This window comes from Sesamum indicum, linkage group LG13 (genome assembly GCF_026168435.1).
Source record: "Sesamum indicum cultivar Baizhima isolate 11 linkage group LG13, ASM2616843v1, whole genome shotgun sequence".
Taxonomy (NCBI): domain Eukaryota; kingdom Viridiplantae; phylum Streptophyta; class Magnoliopsida; order Lamiales; family Pedaliaceae; genus Sesamum; species Sesamum indicum.
This window is the reverse complement of record NC_142669.1, coordinates 17,678,178-17,699,712: the sequence shown is the minus strand read 5'-3', so window position 1 is coordinate 17,699,712 and position 21,535 is coordinate 17,678,178. Positions and strand designations below refer to the sequence as shown.

Genomic DNA, 21,535 nt, shown 5'->3' with positions numbered 1-21,535 from the left:
AAATACAATCAACATATGATTATCAGAATATAAAATACGAATAATTACATAAACTCCCGTGTTATACAGATTCAGTTAAAAGCTCCCGACGATATTAAAAATATAGGCAAAAGAATCTCTGTAAACTTTTAAATTTTACATATGCTCCCGTTGCTATTATTTTACTTAATGGCGTTTTTATAATTGCATCAGAACAGTAGGATCTAATTAATTTTTAATAGCCATTAATATTTAATAATTAAAATGAACGGTCCAAATTTTATATATATCATATATAAAGCATAATATGTATATATATAAATATCTATATACATGGACACCGATGGAAGGCCGCTGCTCCACCTCCACAGGCCGTCACCCTCATTTGGGCGAGGTTAAAAGGTGTCGATCAAAATTTCAATTACAACATTAAGGCGTCTGTAAGTAATTTTGTAAAAAAAAATAGGGTATCTGCATAATTAAAACTAACATCGAGGGCGTTGAATTAATTTGCACTTTCTTTAATATTTTTTTTTTTAATTTTTCATGTGCATCTTAGTATATGTAATATTTCTAAATAATAACTACACTTTTAACATAATATTAAAAGTAATTGTGATACAAGAATTGGCACTACCCTGAAAAATTCTGTGTAGGATGGATTTATATATCTCATAATTTTGGGCTTAGAGGGTGGGCCAGATCGTTTCTATTGGGCTAAGATACTCACCACAAACATTAATTTCTTGGCCCATTTATAATCAAGGCCAAACTGAATTAATTGGACTCAAATTAATAGTACAACAATTACATAATTTATAGGGATAATTAAACTTTCTTTCCGTAGAATTTAGTGTAATTATGCGTAAATCCTTTATAGTTTAAAAAATTACTCTTAAAGTCTGCTTTCGTCTAACAAATAAGTTAATTTATTAGTCAAAATCTATCAAATTTGTCGATATTAATAAAAAATTGGATAAAAATCTATATTTACTCCGAATTTACTTACTGATTTTTACAGTTAGACAAATTTTTTTATGACCAAATTATTCTTATACATCTTTACACGTATTAGCATGTGAGGAGTATATTCTTACGATTATAAGGATAGTTTAGTCAGAAGAAAAAATATTTTGACCTGTAATAAGTTAATTGAAAGCAAATATCAAATTTTATTTATTTTTATTAATATCAACAGATTCAATGAACTTTGACTAATAGATAAATCTATTTATTAGACAGAAGCAAATTTTAGGAGTACTAGATGTATTTTTTCAAACTATAAGGGATCTACATATAATTATACCAAACCTCATAGGGGTGTTAACCTATTTCTAAAACAAAAAGAGAATTTTTAGCTATTTAAGAAAAACACATAGGATAAATGGAGATTAGCCCAATTTCAATTGTATGCAGTAATATAAATAAACTTTAATGAATATGACCAGCTAAGGTCTTATTCATCTGCTTGAAAATGCAAAAATCGAAAAAAAATCCTTCTTTCTTTTTTGTATTTTTCTGAAAAATATTTTAATTATTTTTTTAGTTCAAACATTATATTTTTTTCTCTATATATACATAGAAACATATATTCCACTCATTTAATTTATGAAAATAGTAATATATACTTTTAATGATGAATCAATGTGATATAATTAACTCTAATAAATTAGTAAAAAATACAAGAATATGTTTCTTTTTAATTAAAAAAATATATCAATTTAATACCTGATTCAAACTGAGATCATATACGGTGGTAAGTGGGGTCCACTAGTGATTCTAGTTGGATATGGGTCTACTAGATGTCCAACGGATCGGATCAAAGTCGTGGTTGGTATATATGGCCTACTTGTGATCTGAGTTGGAGATGAAGTCCACTAAACGTCAATATTTTGAGATAGAGTCCAATTGTTATCCTCAATTTGACCAGTAGAAATTGACCTAAAGCATAGTAAAACTTGTTGGAACGGCCCCTAACTTCTGCAATACTAAAGTCAAAGTGGATAATATGTGGAGACAAAAGATTAAAACTCACAGTCATAATGTACACTTATATGACTTCTCTTTGGGGTATGAATAGATGCCCATTTTTTAGAATATGTATGGAACCATGTGTTATCACAACGGTCCTTGAATGTATCGCAAATCAATAGTTGTAATTCGGTATTGTCAAGTAGAGTTCGACCCAAGAAAAAATATGCTGAATTGTCGGGTAGGATTCGACCTAAGAAAAAAATATGTTGATTGTTCCTCTTTATCAGTTTTTGCTCTTTGTAGGGATAGAACAATCTTTAAAGGGTTTTTAATCATATAACCTAACACTATTAATAATAAAAAAAATACAATTTTATTAATTAATTCAAAAAATAATTTTATTCTCAATAAAAAAACTTTAAAAAATCAAAACCGAAAATCAAAATAAAATACAGACAAATTAGTTCTAGAATTTAATTTATTTATTTATTCTTTAAAAATTAATTTAATAATATAAAAGAAGTCAAGATTTGGAGTATGGGTTCCCGCCATTGACGTAGAATAAAAGCTTGCATTTAATCAAAGTATTATTTTAAATGAGTGCAATAAATGAAAAAAACATAAAATAAATAAGTCAAAATCATCCACATTAATTTGAGTTGGGTGAGAAAATGACAAAAACATTATGTGCCTATGCCGCTTTCCTCATAAAACATAAGTACAGTTGTACAAGGTCCAACATCATTATTTAAATGGATAATTATTCTTACACAGATTTAATGTAATTACACGTAAATTCAATTTAAAAAATTATATTTAATACTTTTGACGTTTGTTTTTATCTTATAAATAGATTTTATTATTAGCCAAAATTTATCGAATTTGCTGATATTAGTTAGAAAATTAAATAAGCATTCTATAATAGTGAGCATGTACTTCCTTACATAAATTAGTATGTGAAAATGTATAAAAATAATTTTATCTGAAAAAATTATCTGACTTGCAGTAAGTCACTTGGGGGGAAATATGAATTTTTATTCTATTTTTTGCTAATATTAACAAATTCGATGCATTTTGACTAACATAAGGATTTATTTGTTAGACGAAAGCAAGCATCAAGAGTACCAAACGTAATTTTTTAAACCACACTAGATTCACATGTAATTACATAAAATTTCAGGAAGGCGGATGTAGTTATCCCTCACTTAAATTGAAAACTACATCAAACACTTTTTAAGAATAGGTTTAAAACCAAACAAGGATTGATTCCACATATATTTTATTCGATTATGACCAAAGAAATGCGAAGGAAAATAGTAAAAATAAAAATCATGAAAAAATATGTTATAATAAGGAACAAAAATATTGTCTTAATAAAAAAAAAATGAGAGTTGAAAAAGAAAAGGATTATTTTCTCATCGCATATTATGATTAGGATAAATTACAATGAGCTGTCTTATGATTTGATATAATTATGAATTTTTTTTGTTGTTTGAAAAAATATAAATAATACAAATAAAATATGTAGGTTTGGATGGAGGTTTGAAATTGTCAAATTTTCCATTGCTTATAATTCACCACAAAAAATAAATAAAAAGTATAACAAAGACTAACAAATTGAGCTAATTGTTGGACGATCCTTAAAATCGGATGTATAGATAATTTTTCAAAGAATCAGAGGTATTTGTAATTATATTAATTTTCACGAAGTTCGTTATTATCAAACTTTTGGAATGAAATATTAAGCAGCGATAATTATATTCCCTCCCCTAAGGTTTGTATAATTACACATAGATTTTCTATAGTTTGAAACATTACTTTTAGTACCCCTGAGGTTTGCTTTCGTTTAATAAATAAATCACACTGATAGTCAAAATTCACGTAATTTGACGATATTAACCAAATAATTAGACAAATACTTATATTTCCGTCCGATAGATTTATTATTAATTTATTACAGGTTAAATAAAATTTTTATGATCAAATTATCCTTATACAAATTTTCATGCATTAATGCATGTGCGAATGTATATATTCACCGTTACAAGGGTAATTTAGTCACAAAAAATTTATCTGACTTGCAATAAATCAGTAATAAGTTAATCGAGGGTAAATAACGATTTTCATTCATTTTTTTTTGTTAATATCAGTAATTCAGTAAATTTTGACTAATGAAAATACATATTTGTTAGACGAAAGTAAATTTTAAGGGTACCAAATATAATTTTCAAACCACAGGGGTCTACGTGTATTTATGCTAAACCTCAAGAAAGTGGAGTGTAATTATCCGTATTAAGTAGATCAAGTCACATCAGCACAATATAAATTTTACAGATGATTAGATTCCCTTCACCTAAAATTTAGTATAATTACACGTAAATTTTTTATTTGAGAATTTACATCTAATACCCCAAAGTATGCTTCCGTCTAATAAATAAATCACCTCATTGGTCAAAATTAATTAATTTGTTGATATTAATAAAAAAATAGTTTAAAAATCTATATTTACTATCAATTGACTTATTACTTATTTATTCTAGTTCAAATAAGTATATTTATGACCAAATTACTATTATATATTTTCAGATATTAATACATGTGATGTGATATATTTTCACTGTTATATGAATAGTTTAATTGAAAAAAATTATTTGACCTACAATAATTCAATAACAAATCAATCGAGAGTAAATATTAATTTTCATTCAATTTTTTTTTTGTTAATATCAGCAAATTCAGTGAATTTTGATTGACTAAGAGATATATTTGTTAGACCGTAACAAAACTCAAGAATACTAAATGTAATTTTTTAACCCACATGAGGTTTAAGTATAATTACACCACACAAGAGAAGGGAGTGCATACCCTTAAATTTTATTATAGAAATAAATTAATTTTTTATTATTTAATATTTATGATACACTCTCTTTCGTTGAGATTTAATATAATTACACATAAATTTTCTATAATTTAAAAAATTAAATTTAACACCCTTACGATGTTTTCATCTAACAAAAAATCTATTTATTAGTCAAATTCATCGAATTTATTAATATTCTCAAAATCATATATAAGGTATAATTACATCGAACATTAAACAAGTATAATTATCCCTTAATAAAGAGTGTAATAGTATTTTTTATTGCAATGAGCGGTGTCGGTGGTGTCAAAGCAAAGAGAGACCCATAAATTTATTGGAAAGAGAAGAGAAATTTGCTTCCAGAAAACCTCAGCTACATCACAAGCAAGCAACAGTCTGTGAAAGGGTTCACGAAAAGTAAAGCAAAGCGCACGATTCACTCCTTTTATGACACGTACAACCCTTCAAAGCGGTGCCCGTCTCTCTCTCTCTCTCTCTCCAATAAATCTATCCGTTGGGGGGGTGTTGGGGTCCCTATGAAAAAGACAACATCAATATATATATGTATATAAATATATTATAATTCATTGCTCCCAAGAATACACTCAATATCAGTCAAGCTGTTTCTTGTACTTTCCTGAGTATATGTTTTTGTATGTGTGTGTGTTTTGGAACAGCGTCGTTTCAAGCCATTGCTTTCTCACCGTGTTATTGTTATGATAAGTGCGTGTGTGTGTCTGTGAGGGTGATACAAGATTTACTTTTTTGGGTTCTTGAACAATTTGGGGCGTATTAATTGCTTTTTCAGAGAAAACCCCATAAATTTTCCCGGGTGATTTGTCAAGAAAAGATTCATTTTTTTTTTATTTTCTGTTTGTAGAATGTGGTTTTTCTGATAGAGGGGGGTGGAAGTATACTGTTTTCAAGTACATAGGGGAGGGATAGGTGGGCATGTGAGATGCTTTTACTGAGGCTGATAATGAAGATGGCCCCTCTTTAAATGTTGTATTCTCTCTCTCTCTCTCTCCCCCCTTCATCAAAGTCACTTTGGTGGAGTGTTCCAAGATTGAGACTTGAAGCCCATTTGTTTTAATTAATAAAATAACAATTCTGCTGCAGTAGAATTAAAGATCAAGACCCATTTTTGTCATTGTTATTATTATGAGGCAGAACTCTCTTTCTCATAGTAATAGCCATAGAAGAGAAGCCATGGCTGGTGCCCTTGTGCTGCTGTTGCCCTTCCTGTTTCCTAGCCTTTTCACTCCTTTGAGCCATGCCTTACCATCTGTTTTCTCGGTATGTTCTTGATCTCTGTGTAATTTGTTGTGATTTTCTTTCCTTTTCTGTGCATTCTGTGCTTTCCTGTTTGGGGATTTTGGTTGATTTCTTTACTTGATCTCTTGTATCTGAGTTTTGTTTGCTTTGATGGTGGATAGTAGCACAATGGGGAAAATGTTGAAGGAAAGTAAAAAAGGAACTTTGATCTCTGATGTTTTATTTATGGTATCGTGTGAAAGTTGGAAATAGTACTTTTGAGGGAAAAGTTTGACCTTGAGGAGGATTCTGGTAATCTGGGTGTTCTTAGTTTTGGCTGTTGGAACTTTGAAGATGGTGGTTCATTTTGTTTACTTAGGACATTGATGTCTTTCCCAAATGTTGGCGCGTGGAGGAAGAAAATTATGTATAGTAGGCTGTAGTGATGGTTAGCTAGAGTTGCCGAAAGAGGAACAGTGGATAGAGTTCGGATATTGTTCCAAAATTGCTCAAGTATGGAATTTGAATTTACTGATCCGAAAATTGTTAAAATATAGGTGGTTTGCTGCTATGAGATTTGCTTATTATATGCCACATGTAAAAGCCAGATCCTATAAGAAACTGCAATAAGTATAACATGAGCATCATTACGCACTTCTGGAATGTTGATTTCTGAACAAGGAGTTGGTAGGTTGCAGCTGTTAGAGTTGTATGCCTAAAACTCCAGTAGTTGTTCAGGAACTTGTGGTGATTCAGGGACGAGCTTGAGTTCGACTGCCATGAGAGTAGTGAACAAATCACACTAATGTGGTAAGTAATTGCCTATTCTACTCTAGAAGTTGTATTCTAGTCACTATAATGATTGAAGAGGGAAAAGATTGTGAGGTGTTTGGTCAATTGTCTGGAAGCGAGAGCGGATGCTGGGTGTTGAATGTTCACTTCACTCGTAGCATGAGATGTTGGAAACAGGTAGGAAAGGGATCTGCATGTATATTTCTAATCAAATTAAGAGATAGCGGCTGAAGGGAGTTCATTTTCGGTTTTTAAATTGATGACAGATGAATTACAGATAAACTATATGTCCTCCAGATTAGTACATGTCTATGCTTTGCTTTGCCAACCAAGGCTACTTCCATTTGTTTCTGCAGGAGTGGAATGCTCCAAAGCCAAGACATTCTCGTTTACTTAAGAGTGCCCTTCAGCGACAAACTGTGAGTAAGATTTCACTATTTGATTTGCATGTGTTTAACAATAACCAATTCAGTGGTTCTTCAAGTAGCTGATACTTAGTTTCTTTATTTGTTTCTTATTCGTTAGCCTGATGAACAACTGGCTGACCTGTGGAGGCCTCTGGCCCAGCAACAATGGAAACGTTGTGCCCGATCTGACAGTGTGTCCTGTAAGTTATCAGAATTTTGTGCCATTTTCTTTTTCCTTTCAAGGAATAAACTATTAGTAATGAGGTTTCTTGAATGAGTAAACTAAATGGATGTTTTTTTCCCTTCTTAAATGGTTGTCTTTTCCTGCCAAGCAGCATTACCAGAGAAGTCGCAAGGGTATATTCAGGTGTTCCTTGATGGAGGACTAAATCAGCAAAGGATGGGTGTAAGTAAAAGTCATTTTCAGATGATATATGCATGGGCATGTATTTTCTTAACTAATGTCGCTCACTGATATGTATACTTTGTCTATAAAGATTTGTGATGCAGTTGCTGTTGCTAAAATTTTGAACGCAACTCTCATAATCCCACATCTTGAAGTAAATCCTGTTTGGCAAGATTCAAGGTCCTTTTTTAATGAGTTCAAACCCTTCACAACATTTTTGTTAGGCAGAGAATTCATTCACCTTTCTTTTCTATTTGAAGCTGTAACTTAGTGAGATGACACCCATTTTTGTTCTTCTGCAGCACATTCATGGATATATTTGATGTGGATCACTTCATTAATGTATTGAAAGATGACATATCTATAGTCAAAGAGTTGCCTGATGAATATTTTTGGAGCACGAGGGAGTATTATGCTACAGCCATTCGAGCTACCAGAATAAAAACAGCACCTGTTCATGCTTCAGCAAACTGGTATATAGAGAATGTATTGCCTGTGCTGCAGAGGTTGGTGAACAAGAGCTAATCTTTCTTAAAGCGGGTTTTATTTTTTTTTGATCTCATATTTTTGGTTTAATCATCTTGGAATGTTCTAATATTCAACTTTGGTTTATTTTGCTAATTCCTTGTGTACATCATTAGCCATGTCTTTGCGCATCAGTGTATGAAATAATGGATTCAAGGTTCTAGAAATTTAGATGTACCTAGGCTGTAACACACTTGTCCCAAATCAAATAGGGAAGCTTATTTTATCCCTGGGTAAATAGCAAGCAGAAATCGATGCAGTTTCATCGAAGTCTCACATTAGGAAAGCTCAAAACCGTATAACTTATTGGCATGTTTGCCACCTGAAAACAACGTTACTCTTTCTAGTTTTGTGCTTCAATTTTAATCGTTGGTATAATTGTAATACTCTTTGGATTATAGTTACGGGATTGCTGCAATTGCCCCATTTTCTCACCGTCTGGCTTTTGACAATATGCCCGAGGACATCCAACGACTACGATGTAAAGTCAACTTCCAAGCATTAGTTTTTGTTCCTCACATAAGAGCTCTTGGGGATGCTCTCGTTACCCGTCTTAGATATCCCCCGAGCACAAGTGAAGTGGACGGCAGTAATTACCTAAGGCAAGTCAGTGATTCTAAAGACAAGCAAGGGACTGGGAAGTTTGTTGTCCTTCATCTTCGTTTTGACAAGGTATGATCCACTTGTTTTGTTTAGACAATACCGTAACTTAATATATTTCTTTGAGGTGTTAATTTAGCATCGGATCTTGCACTATTTTATGTATTTAAATTTCTTTTAACTTGCTCAAATGCTAGAATCTATGTACTGTACAATGTACACAATTCTAGTAAATAGGTGTTAATTAAAATGAGGTCCCCGTAACAGTTATTTCAACTATTGATTGTACCTCTTTCTTTTTCCAAAATTGAAAGAATCTCCCCTCTTAAGTTCAATTGTAAACAATGTAAACTTGGATAGGAGGTTTTGGTAATATCAAAAGCAGGAGTCTAACAAGTAATCGCACCTGCCCCTAGGTGGCCGTTTAGATTAACTTTAATAAACATGCTGCAAAACTTCTTTGAAACATGAGGGTTTTCAGCATGATTTTTTTGCCTGCCGTGTTTGTTTATTTTGAGGCTGTGTGATGCTTAAAAGTTTAGTTGTTTCCTCAGGATATGGCTGCCCACTCAGCTTGTGACTTTGGTGGAGGCAAGGCTGAAAAATTGGCTCTGGCGAAGTACCGACAAGTTATATGGCAGGGAAGGGTGTTGAATTCTCAATTTACCGACGAGGAGTTGAGGAGTCGAGGACGGTGCCCGTTGACTCCTGAGGAAATTGGATTGCTGCTGGCAGCTTTGGGATTCGACAACAGTACTCGTTTGTATCTTGCGTCCCACAAGGTCTGCATGCAATGTTTCCTTAGTTTTAATATCTGACAATCATCCTTGAAAAACTGAATACATGGTTTTGAATGCTGAAGTTTGCTGGTGTTTCTATTTCAGGTATATGGTGGGGAAGCTAGGATCTCGACCTTGCGGAGTTTGTTTCCTCATATGGAAGACAAAAAGAGCCTGGCCTCTTCAGAAGAAAGAGCTCAAATTAAAGGGAAGGCATCCTTGTTAGCAGCAGTTGATTACTACGTCAGCATGCACAGTGATATCTTCATTTCTGCCTCACCAGGAAACATGCACAACGCTGTGGTAATCACGTCTATACATGTTATTTCCGTATTCCTATATGTGAAGATGCTGATTAACTTGCCTAATGCTAGTTAGTTAAAATATATTTTCAAAGCAAATATTAAATTCTTGTATCTGGCAGACAACTGTAGGCTTTGTGTGATGCACTTAAAACAACTATAGGACTAGAGAAGGGTCTTATGTGCAGTCACTACTACTTGCTCTATATCTTGTCCCAACAATGGGTGTACTAAATTGTCTTGGTCATTTGGGATAATTACACTGGTACCTCTGAGGTTTAGGCACACAACAACTATTCTCAGTTTTGAAAAACTACATTTTAGCCGCTATAGTCATATTTTACATTACAGATACCATAAGAGCCGATGGCCAGAAGGAAACTTGTAACATGGAAAAAGACCGTAGGTTGTGTGCGAACATTATTTTCAAAATTCTGATACTCTTTTATATAGAACATGCTTGCAAGAGGTGTCAGTATTTACAGTTTTGAGGTTTATGTGTTGCTGAATTCACTCTTACAGCCAGACCTCAGATTTTTCCTTCTAAATCTCGTTCTGACAAGTTTCTAAGTTCATTTTGAACAACAGGTTGGCCATCGGACGTACGAGAACAAGAAGACCATAAGACCTAGCATGACATTATTAGGGCAGCTGTTCTTGAACAAGAACCTGACTTGGCCAGAGTTCCAAGACGCCGTGGTGGAAGGGCACAAGAACAGGCAAGGGCAGCTCCGGCTGCGTAAACCACAGCAGTCCATATACACATATCCTGCTCCAGATTGCATGTGCAATGCTTGAGATCGTCTCTTTGTTACTACAGTTCACGGTGCCGATCTCCTACAAATTGCAGCAGCAGCAGCTACCGTTTCTTGCTTGTACTATTTATTTAGAATAAGTTATGACCCCTCCTTTCATGTTCAGGTATAGTCCCTCGTGATCGTACGAGGCATTCATCCGGGTCGGAATCGTTGGTCTTGTGGTTTGAAGTACAAATTGATGAACAGCAGCAGTTAGGTTATTGGTGTAATATGTGTTACTGGGATCCCTATGATTATTTTGTTTATCCCACCTTGCTTTGCTCTTTATGTCTCGTTTATAAGTCATCTGTAAAGTATTAAGGAGAGTACAGATTTCTAACGATTAATCCACAGACTTGAAAGCTGCAACCTCTGTCCCTTTGATTAGGACTAAGAAATCAAAATTGACCATTTCGAGAAAGGGTTAATTACACTTGCATACTTTTTAAAAATGTGAAATTGTATTTGTTTTTCAAAAAAGTATTGAAATTATGTTACATCCTCATTGGATATTCTTTCGTACACTCTTTTTTATTAGGGAACACATGAATATACATTAACAAACGTATATATATCAATTTTTAGTTTTGTTTTATAAAGAGATAAATGTAAAATAAAGGTAAACATCATTACATTTTTCAAATTACTGCATGAAAAATATTAAATGAGGTGTAAAATTAAAAATTTATATAATATTTTTACTAATATCAATATTTTTCATTTGAATCCTAACTAAAGGGATCAATGTAAACAATAAATTATATAGGGGATGCAAGAGTAATTTAAATTTTTTTTTGAGAACTGTAATTTTGCATTTTTTGAAGGGGATCTAATGTAATTAACCCTTTTGAAAAATTAGTAAAATATGTGTTGTGGATTTTTTGAGAAAATATTCTTCAGTAGAGTGATACTAAATATTAAATCTAACAACTAAAAAAAGTATTTTGAATCGAAATTATGAACCGATATAAGAAATACAAAGCAGGCATTCATATATAAATGTAGTATTAGTTTTTAAGAGTTGTCTGTTTATTTAGAGGAGTCAGTTAGTATGTTTCTTAATGTTGTTAACATGGACAATATGATATTGCACTTGTATAGATGCCTAAATGCATTTGCAAGTAATTCCACAAGCACAAATGCGACTGAGGTACAGTTCATCGCCTTGAAGCCCACAGAATTCCATGAATATGAAATCAACGCAGCTAATTTCAACATGGCAGAAGCTTTTTCATTGACGTATGATCAATTTGACGAAAAACATCCTTACAACAAGAGGTCTGGAAACAATCTTCCACACGACTGTGAACGAATATTTACAGCGTTCTGTACACCCTGCAGATTCGGGCTTTACCAGTTGTGATTCCAATGTGCATATGCAGAGCCAACCCAGATGCCGCTACTCTTGCTGATCTGAGGGATCACTGGGTGGAGAACTAGGCATGTTCGTTCGCTTAGCGTCACTTTTTTCCTTCTCAGCTACTGCAGGACCGTTGCTGCTGAGCAATGCCGCCAATTCCTTTGTCTCTTCTGGGTTTGATGGGGCTGGCATATCTTCCTCTATGGGCAGCGTCCTCTTAGAACCCTCCAGAGCAACACCAAGAACTATATTCTCTTCCAGAGACGGTTTGGTTGCTGGAGCCTGTGGTACTGGTTGCCTTACGTCTTGTTTTAGCTGTGGAGAAGAAGAGCCACCCTCTTGGGGTCGGGACTTTGCTGTGCTATTACTGAGCTTGGGATCAGATGTCGATATTATGTCCTTGGTCCCAGTATGGAGTTTTTGTCCAAACTCCTCACCAGGTTTGGCATCTGGAGTCGCTGTCTCTTTTGTATTATTGTCGGTAAGCTCTGATTCTTGAGATTTAGTATCAATGCTCAAAGTCGGTTCACCTTCAGCATCCACTTTACTATAAGGCATTGGTTTTGCTGGTGCCTTGTTCTCTTCATCCCCATTTGCACGTGCTGCTCGAGCTTGAGTTTTAATCTTATCATCTCCACTGATTTTATAGGATGGCTCAATCAATAGTAACGGGCGGTCTAATGGAGCTCCCCGAGTAAATACAGAATCTGAAAATGGGATACCATCCAAGTCTGCATCAGTAAATACTTTCTGTACTGTACGGATGGGAGTGGCTAATCGAGCACGATGGTGCGTAATGACTCTGAGAAGGTCAAGCAGAATAGCTTCCTGGTTTTCTCCACCAAAATGACAAAGAAGATCAGCTGGAGCTAATATAAAGAATTGAAATGAATAGTAGGGAGTGGACAAAATCAAACTACAAAACTTAATACAAGTCCAGGGAACACAGCAAGATGGAGGTGAAATACAAACTTAAATCTCGAATCCTCAGTTCTGACATAGGCCGAAACTTTGGCTTGTCAGTGACTTATTGTCGAGTGCAGAGAAACTTGAGGATACGTACGTACTCGCACAAGATTTTCCCAATCTTTTCCCACTTCTTTAAGAAATCACAAATAAGGATGACTGAGGAACACTCAAGATCAACTCACATTAGAGGATACCTTTCTCACTATTATGCATAGTTGTTACACGGCGCACCATGGCGCAAGGGTCACCTTGAGCCATGGCACACGGCACGGAGCGCGCCACTTTAAAGCACAGCACACATGTATAGAAATAAATTATATATTTTATACATCAATATATATATTCACATCAATATGCAAAACAATCAAATATAAACATTAGAAATTATTTTAATCATCATACCATAAAAGAAATTTGCAAAATAACAAGTCTTAGGTAAAAAGAAAGAGTTCAAAACATGCAACATGATTAAACAAATCCTACATAATCATTATAAAACAAAATCAAATATAAAACAAAAGCAAATCTTCTCTCCTTTAGTTTATGTTTAAATTTTTCAGCCCCTACTTTTTAAAATTTTTTATTGGTTTTTTTAAAAAATAACTTAGTCAAAGGCTGGGCTTTTTATTTCACCCAGTGTTTGAGCCCCAGCACAAAAGGGCTGGGGCTTAAGAGAGGCGCACTATGAGGACAAATGGCGCAGAATGGCGTGCCACTAACAACTATGCTACTATGTACAGTTTAGAATAATTTAGGAGCACTCCGAAATTGTTATCCTGTGGTAAAACCTTTTCAACAGTTGTTGACAACTTCATTTCACTGTTGATTGCAATTGGTGTATTGATTTATAGGTCTTAATACATGCATGGTCAGCATCTATACTCCACCTATTACTCAATTAAAATTGATGCTCCTAAATCAAATATTTCAATATTTTGCATCAGTCATGCTATAATATTCTCTCAATTAGGGTCTTAAAGATCTATCTCAGTCACTCCTGCTCCTACTCCTACTCCAAGTGCATGCTTTGGTAAATTCAAACTGTAAAGTTTATCATTCAGCGTCACGAGGAACTGCTGTTTCGACTACCTTAAACCATGTCAATTACAGTCTAATACATTCATGGAAAGACATATAGAAGTACAGAGACGAAATAAGGCCACAAAGTGACAAAGCAATGAGATAATGACAAGTGGCTATGGTTGTTAACAAAATTTCTTCTACTAACCATATGCAAGTGACAAGCCAAAGAAATGAGACTCTTTTTCCGTTTGCATGGTTCTAAAGAATATTTATTCAAGCTCAGTTTTCCCATGAACTCCGTTTCTCTCCCACCCGTTGAACCCCAAATGGAGACCAAAATAAAACCACAAGGGAAGACAATCTAAAATTAGAAGAAAGGTAGAAAAGCACGAATCTGTTTTTAGTACTGAATTATGAGATTCATTAGTTCGGTCGTTTCATTGCGATATGAATTGCCTGAATGGAGTTATGCCTGCAGAATGTGTAGTTATGGATCGCATAACCTTAATCTATCCCATTGACTGTGATATTTGCACCCTACATCAATCTCTTGATCAAGCAGACATGTCTTAACTTAATCTACAGATATGATTTGCACGACTGGAGTTGGACTTGCATAATGCATTAATACATTGATCATGCAGACCATGTCTTAGTGCAGAGGGAGTAAAACAGCAAAGAACGGTATCCTTACCTTGACACACAAATATTCTTCAAAACGTGAGGTCTTCACAAAGCAGGAAACTAATATCTGTAATGTAAAATTAATGAGGTCACAGCACTTGAGGTGTATTGAGTATCAGAAAATATATTCAGCTGAACTTGTAATATTCTTTCTGTTAAGATACTGCAGATATAAAGAGTACAGAACAATAATATAAAAACTTGGTATTTTCTGGATTAAAAAAGATCCCCTCATAAATAGGCAGACAATGCAAATTTTAATGCCCAGTAGGCTTAAGATTTCTGTTACAAATTAAATCATTCAAAATGGTCAATGCGAACAACTGCAACCATAAAGAAATTTAACCAATATAAAGGAGCACAAGAACAGGTTATACAGACTTCTACAGCTGATAGGAACAAGGAGTTGGAGTTTCTTTCTTTCGTTGGTTAAACCATTGATAACTGTCCCTACACCAATTTCTTTTAATGATTATTTTTTCAGTAGTTTATTATAATAATGAAGATTAAACTGACATAAATTATAGAATGACAGTATGAGTATGTTCAAAAATCAAAACTAACCAAGAGGGCCTGATTTTCAGGATCAATATTATCCAAGAATACCCTTCTATGCAATTTCTGTTGTTCAACCTGAGGATTCTTTGCTAGAACCTTGCGCATATCAGCTACAATGTTCTGCAGAGAAGGGCGTGGTGGGCAATTTGTCAAGGATCAATCGCAAGAGAACTGACTCAATCTTTGCACCAGAAATTATTAGACATAAAAGAAGAAAAAAATAATGATTCTCACATTAACTTTGCCAACATCCAAGTGACTGATGGCCAGGTGGGTTTTAATACGCCAGTGAGTTTTTTGACTGAGATTTCTCACAATATTTACAGTAAACTTGTGGTTGGGAATGTGAACAGCTTCACGGTCATCACCTCTTACAATTGTTGGTGACCACCATCCCACATGCTGCAAAATGAAAATGCAAAAAGTAATGGATTCATTAGACTTGATAAGTGGAACTTTCATGGCTTTAGATGATTCTATTTTTCGTAAGGGAGCAGTACTTGTTTATCTATATGCTGTATTTGAAACTCGAGCTATAGTTTAGTAGTCTACACCTCAACCCACATAGTGACCTTGGTGGTTGTGACCAGAAAAATTGATGACAATTGACCTATGAATGACAGATTGGAAATGATATGCACAGACACTAAACTGGGCAAGTATGGACTTCAACTCTGCAAGTTAAAACTCCTGGTTACCTAGTACTTTCATCTACCAAGTCTATTACCAGATGTTGAAAAGAGACCTGATACAAACCTCAACTGTCCCAGAAACTTCATAGCCTGAAATCTTGGTTTGAATCCATTCATTCAGGATAAATGGCCGGGTTGCATGAATCATTACACTTGAAAGGAAATTCGTGAGAATCTGAGATTACAACAAAATATGCTTTTGAGAGGCACTTAAAACAGGAGAGATAAGAAAAATACACAGAAATATTCAAGCAGGGAAGTTGAAGCTTATTCACACCTCACGTCCAGCAAGAGTGAGCAAAACCGTCCCAAGCCCTCCTGCTGTGATCCATTTTTGGGTCGAGAAACCTAACAACTCCATGAACAATGATACAGCTGCAACCGATACAGCTGTGTACACAGCTCTGCCAGCAAACTGGAAGCCCATCTGCCAAGAAGCACTTTGTATTTGTAACTGGAAGTACCTTAAATCTAAGGAAATGGTTCCATATGCTTGAAAACATTAAAGCACTTTTTCTGAGATTAAAAGCACATGCTTCAAGATTTGTGCCTCCTAAGTTACATGTTCAAGATGTTCAATATAGTACGCCATCTACGGCTCAGGTGAAGTAAGCTTACTGTGTGGTTCTGATCTTGGAATTTGGTAGGAGCATCATATGAGTTGCATAACTATGATTTGGTTTATCTATGAACCAGTCTGTATCCGGGTCTCTAACTAATCACGAGGAAGTTTGTAAAGCAGTGATATGCTTCTAACATAATCTGTGCAGTCTCACTTTCCTACCTTTAGAACTTTTAACCTATTTTCATTGGCAAACAACGTTATTATCACACAAAGTGGTGGTTCTACTCAGCGTAATTGCAGGCATTATTAGGTAAAGACAATTTTGCTGATAGTAAAAAATACTTCAAGTGCATCAAGATCTCAGATTTAAAACCCGCATGAGACAAAGAGATGGAACATACATTTCTAGTGTCGGTAGGGTCATTTGTCTCCATGAAGAATTTCTGTGCTTGTTGAATTACACTGCATAAAGTGATCCGAAGTGGGCTTAGTCCTTCCTGAAGTAGTTGTATCATGTAGATAAAATGTAAACTATTTTAGAGACTGAAAGTATGACTATACATACGATTCAGAAGAAGAAAAGCTGCGTGTTGATTAGATTTATACTAGAGATAACAGGAAAAAGTTATTTCTTGTAATGTTAAGACAGAAAATATTAAAAGAACCAAACCTTATTTATGAACAGTTGTACAAATATACAGCTGATCATGGTTTACCTTCATCCATCTCCCAGTTAAGTCTTTTAGGTAACATAGTCAGGTTACCATTCCCCAAATAGGGAACAAATACTAATTAATTGATATAACACTCGACATCCTACATCAATTTTATGCACCTCTTCTCCCCTTATATGTGTTAAACAAACTATGTATAGCAGTGTAGGTACTGATTCTGGTTTGTAATGCATTTATATAATAGACACTTTGCCGTGTATATATCTGCGCTAACTGTTTGCAAGTGTTCATGCATACATGCATATATCTCTACCATTACAGCTAGTAGAAATAGTAATCAATCAGGAGGACTTACAGAGACATGCATGGACGTGATTATGAAGTTATGGTGGATACTATAAGGTCCATACAAGAAAAATATGAAGAGAGAACATCAATAAATTGATAAAATGAACTATCTGTGCTAGACTGGAGGTGCCAAGAGCCATCCCTACAACAATGATGTGAAATATCTCACACTAATCTCAAACTTGAAGCAAACTGGAAGATAGCACTTACAGAATGCAGAGGAAGATCTGGGCCATTAAATTTGATCAACAGATAATGACACTAACCTCGACAAACAATGTGCAAAGGCCAGCACTGTTGACAATGATCTGACAAAATTCAGCACTCGCTGTTTAACAATTTGACCACCTTCTGAGGGAAGAATCATCAGATCCAATTCTCTGTAAGAAATTCACATTATTCAGTTTGTGATCTAACTAGATTTTCTATTCTTTCAATCAAAGTTAACTAACTTGCAGAAGAAGATTGCTCCTGTCCACAGCAGTAATGGTTGAATATACGAGCTTGTGACATGATATGTGCCACTTCTCTGCCAACTGCTATCACCCTTCTGCATTACATATAATGTAGGGTGCTTCAACTTAGTGGATGAACAAAAAACTCAACTCAGTTTCCCAAAGCCTCTTTCCATATTAACAAGCATAAAGAAAGAATTTCAGGACCAGAAGCATGGAACTGAATTTGCACAGGCATACCTTCAGAAATATGTTTCTGATTTGTTGCACAAGTGGTCCAAGTCCCCATATTGCAAAAACAACTATACCCATGGCTGAAGCCAATTTGATAATGATAGGACTTCCTTGTAGACGATTAAATGATCTACAAAAACCGAAAAATTTCAGTTACGGTAAACAGGGAGTGAAACCAAAGCCCTACCCAGAGATGCTCACTTAAACTCTATATAGTGCCAAAATGTTACTGTAGCCAACTATTATACATTTTTGGATTTATTATCCATGCATATCTAACTTTGTTTTAACCTAATTTTTTATCATATAAAATTTAATAGGGCGTAATAATGGAACAGCTGTATAGCCGAGAGACAAAAAGATCGACTTCATTGGCTAAAACCTATTACCAAACTACTTATGCTTCAACACAGTTCATAACCCAGAATACATCCTCCTTCAAATGCGTGTCCACTTCCAGGAATTTGCTCTTCCTAGAAGTACATTAAATTCATTTTTGTTTCTTCTCCAATATACCGAACAAACGAGCAGACATCACATCTGTAATGTCTTATACTTGTGCATTGTGTGGTAAATTGAAGGAAATGTATCATTCATGCTTTTGATACAGCCCTTACAGTGTGCAACCATTTAAGCAACTGAAGTTTAATCTCATTCTTCTTTCATCAGACTTCTGCTGTATAACACAGATGTAAGTCACCGTTGAACAGAATTTTGAAGTAGACCTAAGGTCTATGCAACTATAACAGTTGTGGTGAAAATTCACAGCAGGGGAAATGGAAGCAGCAAAACACAACCTTCGACAAGTAAAAACATAGTATATTTAACATCCTTTTTCCCGATACTTGGTCAACCTTTTTGTTTTAGATTATTTGACTATAGTTTCATCACTACATTCATCAATTCTAACGCATATAACCGAGCACTATTGTACCATATAAAATGCAAAACAACTGTTCAAAATCGAGGAAGATCTCACTTGATTAATCTAAAACAAGTTGGTCTAAAGGACTAATTACCTTGCTAAAGCTAAAGTGAAATTCTTTACAGACGTAGCATCTAAAGTGGGGCCTGCATTTAGAAAGCAACAGCATTTAAACTGATGATTTCTACAAGGGATGGTGCATACTCGTCTGTGTATCCTCTTCGAAAGAATTGTACTCCAAGAATATTGTTGCTGGAAATGAAAATCAAGAAAAAAAATGTCATGCTTCACTTAGAACAAGCTACAAAGACCGCAAAAATCCAGAATTAGATGAGTGAAAAAGAAAAGAAAACACGATAAACCTTTGCATGGAGTGCGTGAAATAAACAAGAGTATTGAAAAAGAACCTTTCCCTATCTTCGAGAAGACAGTAATTCTATCAGAACCAATTACACTTCCATTTGTTCATAATGAAGAAAAGGATCAAAATTCTTTCCCGTTTGTGCAGTTACATTTACATAAATAAGACTAAAACATTGAAATTCGACAAAGCACGAAAAACTACCGTTGAAACTGATGAGAGATTAGCTCCCAGTGAAGATAATTTGCCTCTTATTTTCGAACTCTGCAGCTTGAAATTGATACAAGTTAGCAGAAACAAACCAACTTCAAGAGATTAAACAAAAAATAAAAAACAGGAATCATTTTGCACCAGAAATCTTCTCTTGCTTCCATGGTTACTACAAATTCCAAACTCAAGAGATGGTTGCAAAGAACTAGAGATAGCCATCATTGGATAGAAACCATGTATTTCTCCATTATATGTATACGTGGCTCTCTCTCTCTCTCTCTCTCTCTCCCCCTCTCCTCCTCCTCTCTCTCTCTCTCTCTATGTAGACATATATATCTCTTTTTATATTATATTTTAAATTAATAAAGGATAAGAAGATATGTGAGAATTTCAATTTGCACCCTTAACAAATCAAAACCAACAATTTGGCCCCTCAGAAATCCTTAGGTTGGCATATATCGCCCTACACAAATATTCCAGCGCGTCAGGTTTGCCACAATTTTTTTTTCCATTCAAACTCGTTCCATTGGCTTTTTTTCTTATATAAAAAAAAAAGGAATGACAAATAAGAACTCTTGAGTATTGACGTGGTTTGTGACTCGATGGTGTTCTGTTATACAAGTTATTATTTATTATGATTTTCTATGGGTCTCATGATTTTATCATGGTAATGATGTTTCACTAGGGAGATGAGACTTTTAGTTTATAAACCGCTCAAACTCCACATCTAGAATTTGTTCCTCAAATAAGACGCTTGGATCCTCAAATAAGAGATTCGAGTTGAGCACATGACTTCATTCCCATAGACATTACAAAACAAATGATGGGACGGGAACAAATGTCGAGAAATAAGCCCAACACACTCAGAACACCTCCGCAAATCACAAGCTGAATCCCATCAATTTATATACCTTTGTTCTCAATATATAAATGCAACAAAATGTCGATGCTCGTAAAATCAAAGAACCTCTAATCTTTTCTATCAGAGTAAGTTGCTGACCAACCTTATAAATAGATTTTGACAAAATAAATTAATATTGTTTAAACTCCAACTCTCCCTTTGCTTGGAATTTTAGATTGGTTTCTTATTTTCTGGGAGTGAAGAGTGCTAATTTTTTTTCTCTTAGGGGGTGAAAAGTGCATTTCACTCTAATTAAAGGGGTTGAAGGCAAAAATCTATCATCATTATGGGGGTGCATTCGATTTTATCCAATCCAACCCTACATAAATTTTGGTCCGTCCATGTTGACTTATTGAATACCAAATTTTCCACTTTAATTTGGTAAAACTCGAAATATTTCGATTTAATCAATATGTTAGGGAAATTTTTTTCCTCATATTATATATTTAATTATTTATATATATTTATTATTTATTATTTTATATTATATAGAAATATACAAAATAAAACCCTACGTGTCATATATTTGATTATCCTAAATTGGTATTTAATATTTATATTACACTATAAGTAAAAATTAAATTTGAAAAACAAAAAGTAAAACCAAACAAGACATTATTATTATTACACTATAATATTTTTTATTAAAGAAAAAAAACTTATAATATTACCTCATAATGACGTAGGTACTGTCGGCTGAGTATCCCACGTGGTACAACAATGACTTCGGTGGGTACCACTGCATTGTGCATTTCTTTCTTCTTCGTACATTACGAAATTTACGTATGTATGTTTGGCCAAATAACTTGTTTGTCCGATTCAAAAAAGTTCTAATGTATAATTCTAATAATTACCAAAATATCCTTAAATATTAAAATATATATTTAAATAGATTAAAATT

General features: G+C 34.2%; 2 protein-coding genes across 4 annotated transcripts; one reads left to right on the top strand and one right to left on the bottom strand.

Annotated features, from left to right (window-relative positions):
* Positions 1-5,360: 5,360 nt before the first annotated feature.
* On the top strand, positions 5,361-10,963 carry LOC105176393 (O-fucosyltransferase 31). 2 transcript variants are annotated; one of them, XM_088877342.1, is made up of 11 exons: positions 5,361-5,815; positions 5,933-6,109; positions 7,216-7,278; positions 7,385-7,466; positions 7,602-7,672; positions 7,764-7,852; positions 7,975-8,178; positions 8,599-8,869; positions 9,352-9,579; positions 9,682-9,879; positions 10,467-10,963. In XM_088877342.1, the coding sequence occupies exons 2-11, from the start codon at positions 5,975-5,977 to the stop codon at positions 10,674-10,676; spliced, it is 1,551 nt and encodes a 516-aa protein (XP_088733468.1). In that variant the 5' UTR covers positions 5,361-5,815; positions 5,933-5,974; the 3' UTR covers positions 10,677-10,963. The 2 variants fall into 2 exon arrangements, with proteins under 2 accessions (XP_088733468.1, XP_011097478.1); XM_011099176.3 differs by having other exon boundaries at positions 5,361-6,109.
* Positions 10,964-11,884: 921 nt separating this feature from the next.
* LOC105176392 (mechanosensitive ion channel protein 2, chloroplastic) lies at positions 11,885-20,047 on the bottom strand. 2 transcript variants are annotated; one of them, XM_011099175.3, is made up of 13 exons: positions 19,875-20,047; positions 19,728-19,787; positions 19,257-19,414; positions 18,244-18,367; positions 18,001-18,098; positions 17,815-17,928; positions 16,928-16,988; positions 16,239-16,388; positions 16,026-16,136; positions 15,504-15,671; positions 15,276-15,389; positions 14,722-14,778; positions 11,885-12,863 (listed from the first exon to the last, which is right to left on the bottom strand). In XM_011099175.3, the coding sequence occupies exons 1-13, from the start codon at positions 19,953-19,955 to the stop codon at positions 12,075-12,077; spliced, it is 2,085 nt and encodes a 694-aa protein (XP_011097477.1). In that variant the 5' UTR covers positions 19,956-20,047; the 3' UTR covers positions 11,885-12,074. The 2 variants fall into 2 exon arrangements, with proteins under 2 accessions (XP_011097477.1, XP_088733203.1); XM_088877077.1 differs by having other exon boundaries at positions 16,239-16,376.
* Between the last annotated feature and the right edge of the window lie 1,488 nt (positions 20,048-21,535).

Excerpts from the sequence above, each read along its gene's own strand:
- LOC105176392 (XM_011099175.3), bottom strand. The coding sequence starts at position 19,955 with ATGATGGCTATCTCTAGTTCTTTGCAACCATCTCTTGAGTTTGGAATT. Across the intron at positions 17,929-18,000 it reads GGAGCAATCTTCTTCTGCAA|AGAATTGGATCTGATGATTC; the intron begins GTTAGTTAACTT and ends AATTTCTTACAG. Across the intron at positions 16,989-17,814 it reads TTTGCACATTGTTTGTCGAG|TGTAATTCAACAAGCACAGA; the intron begins GTTAGTGTCATT and ends CACTTTATGCAG.
- LOC105176393 (XM_088877342.1), top strand. The coding sequence starts at position 5,975 with ATGAGGCAGAACTCTCTTTCTCATAGTAATAGCCATAGAAGAGAAGCC. Across the intron at positions 6,110-7,215 it reads CCTTACCATCTGTTTTCTCG|GAGTGGAATGCTCCAAAGCC; the intron begins GTATGTTCTTGA and ends TTGTTTCTGCAG. Across the intron at positions 9,580-9,681 it reads TGTATCTTGCGTCCCACAAG|GTATATGGTGGGGAAGCTAG; the intron begins GTCTGCATGCAA and ends TTTCTATTTCAG.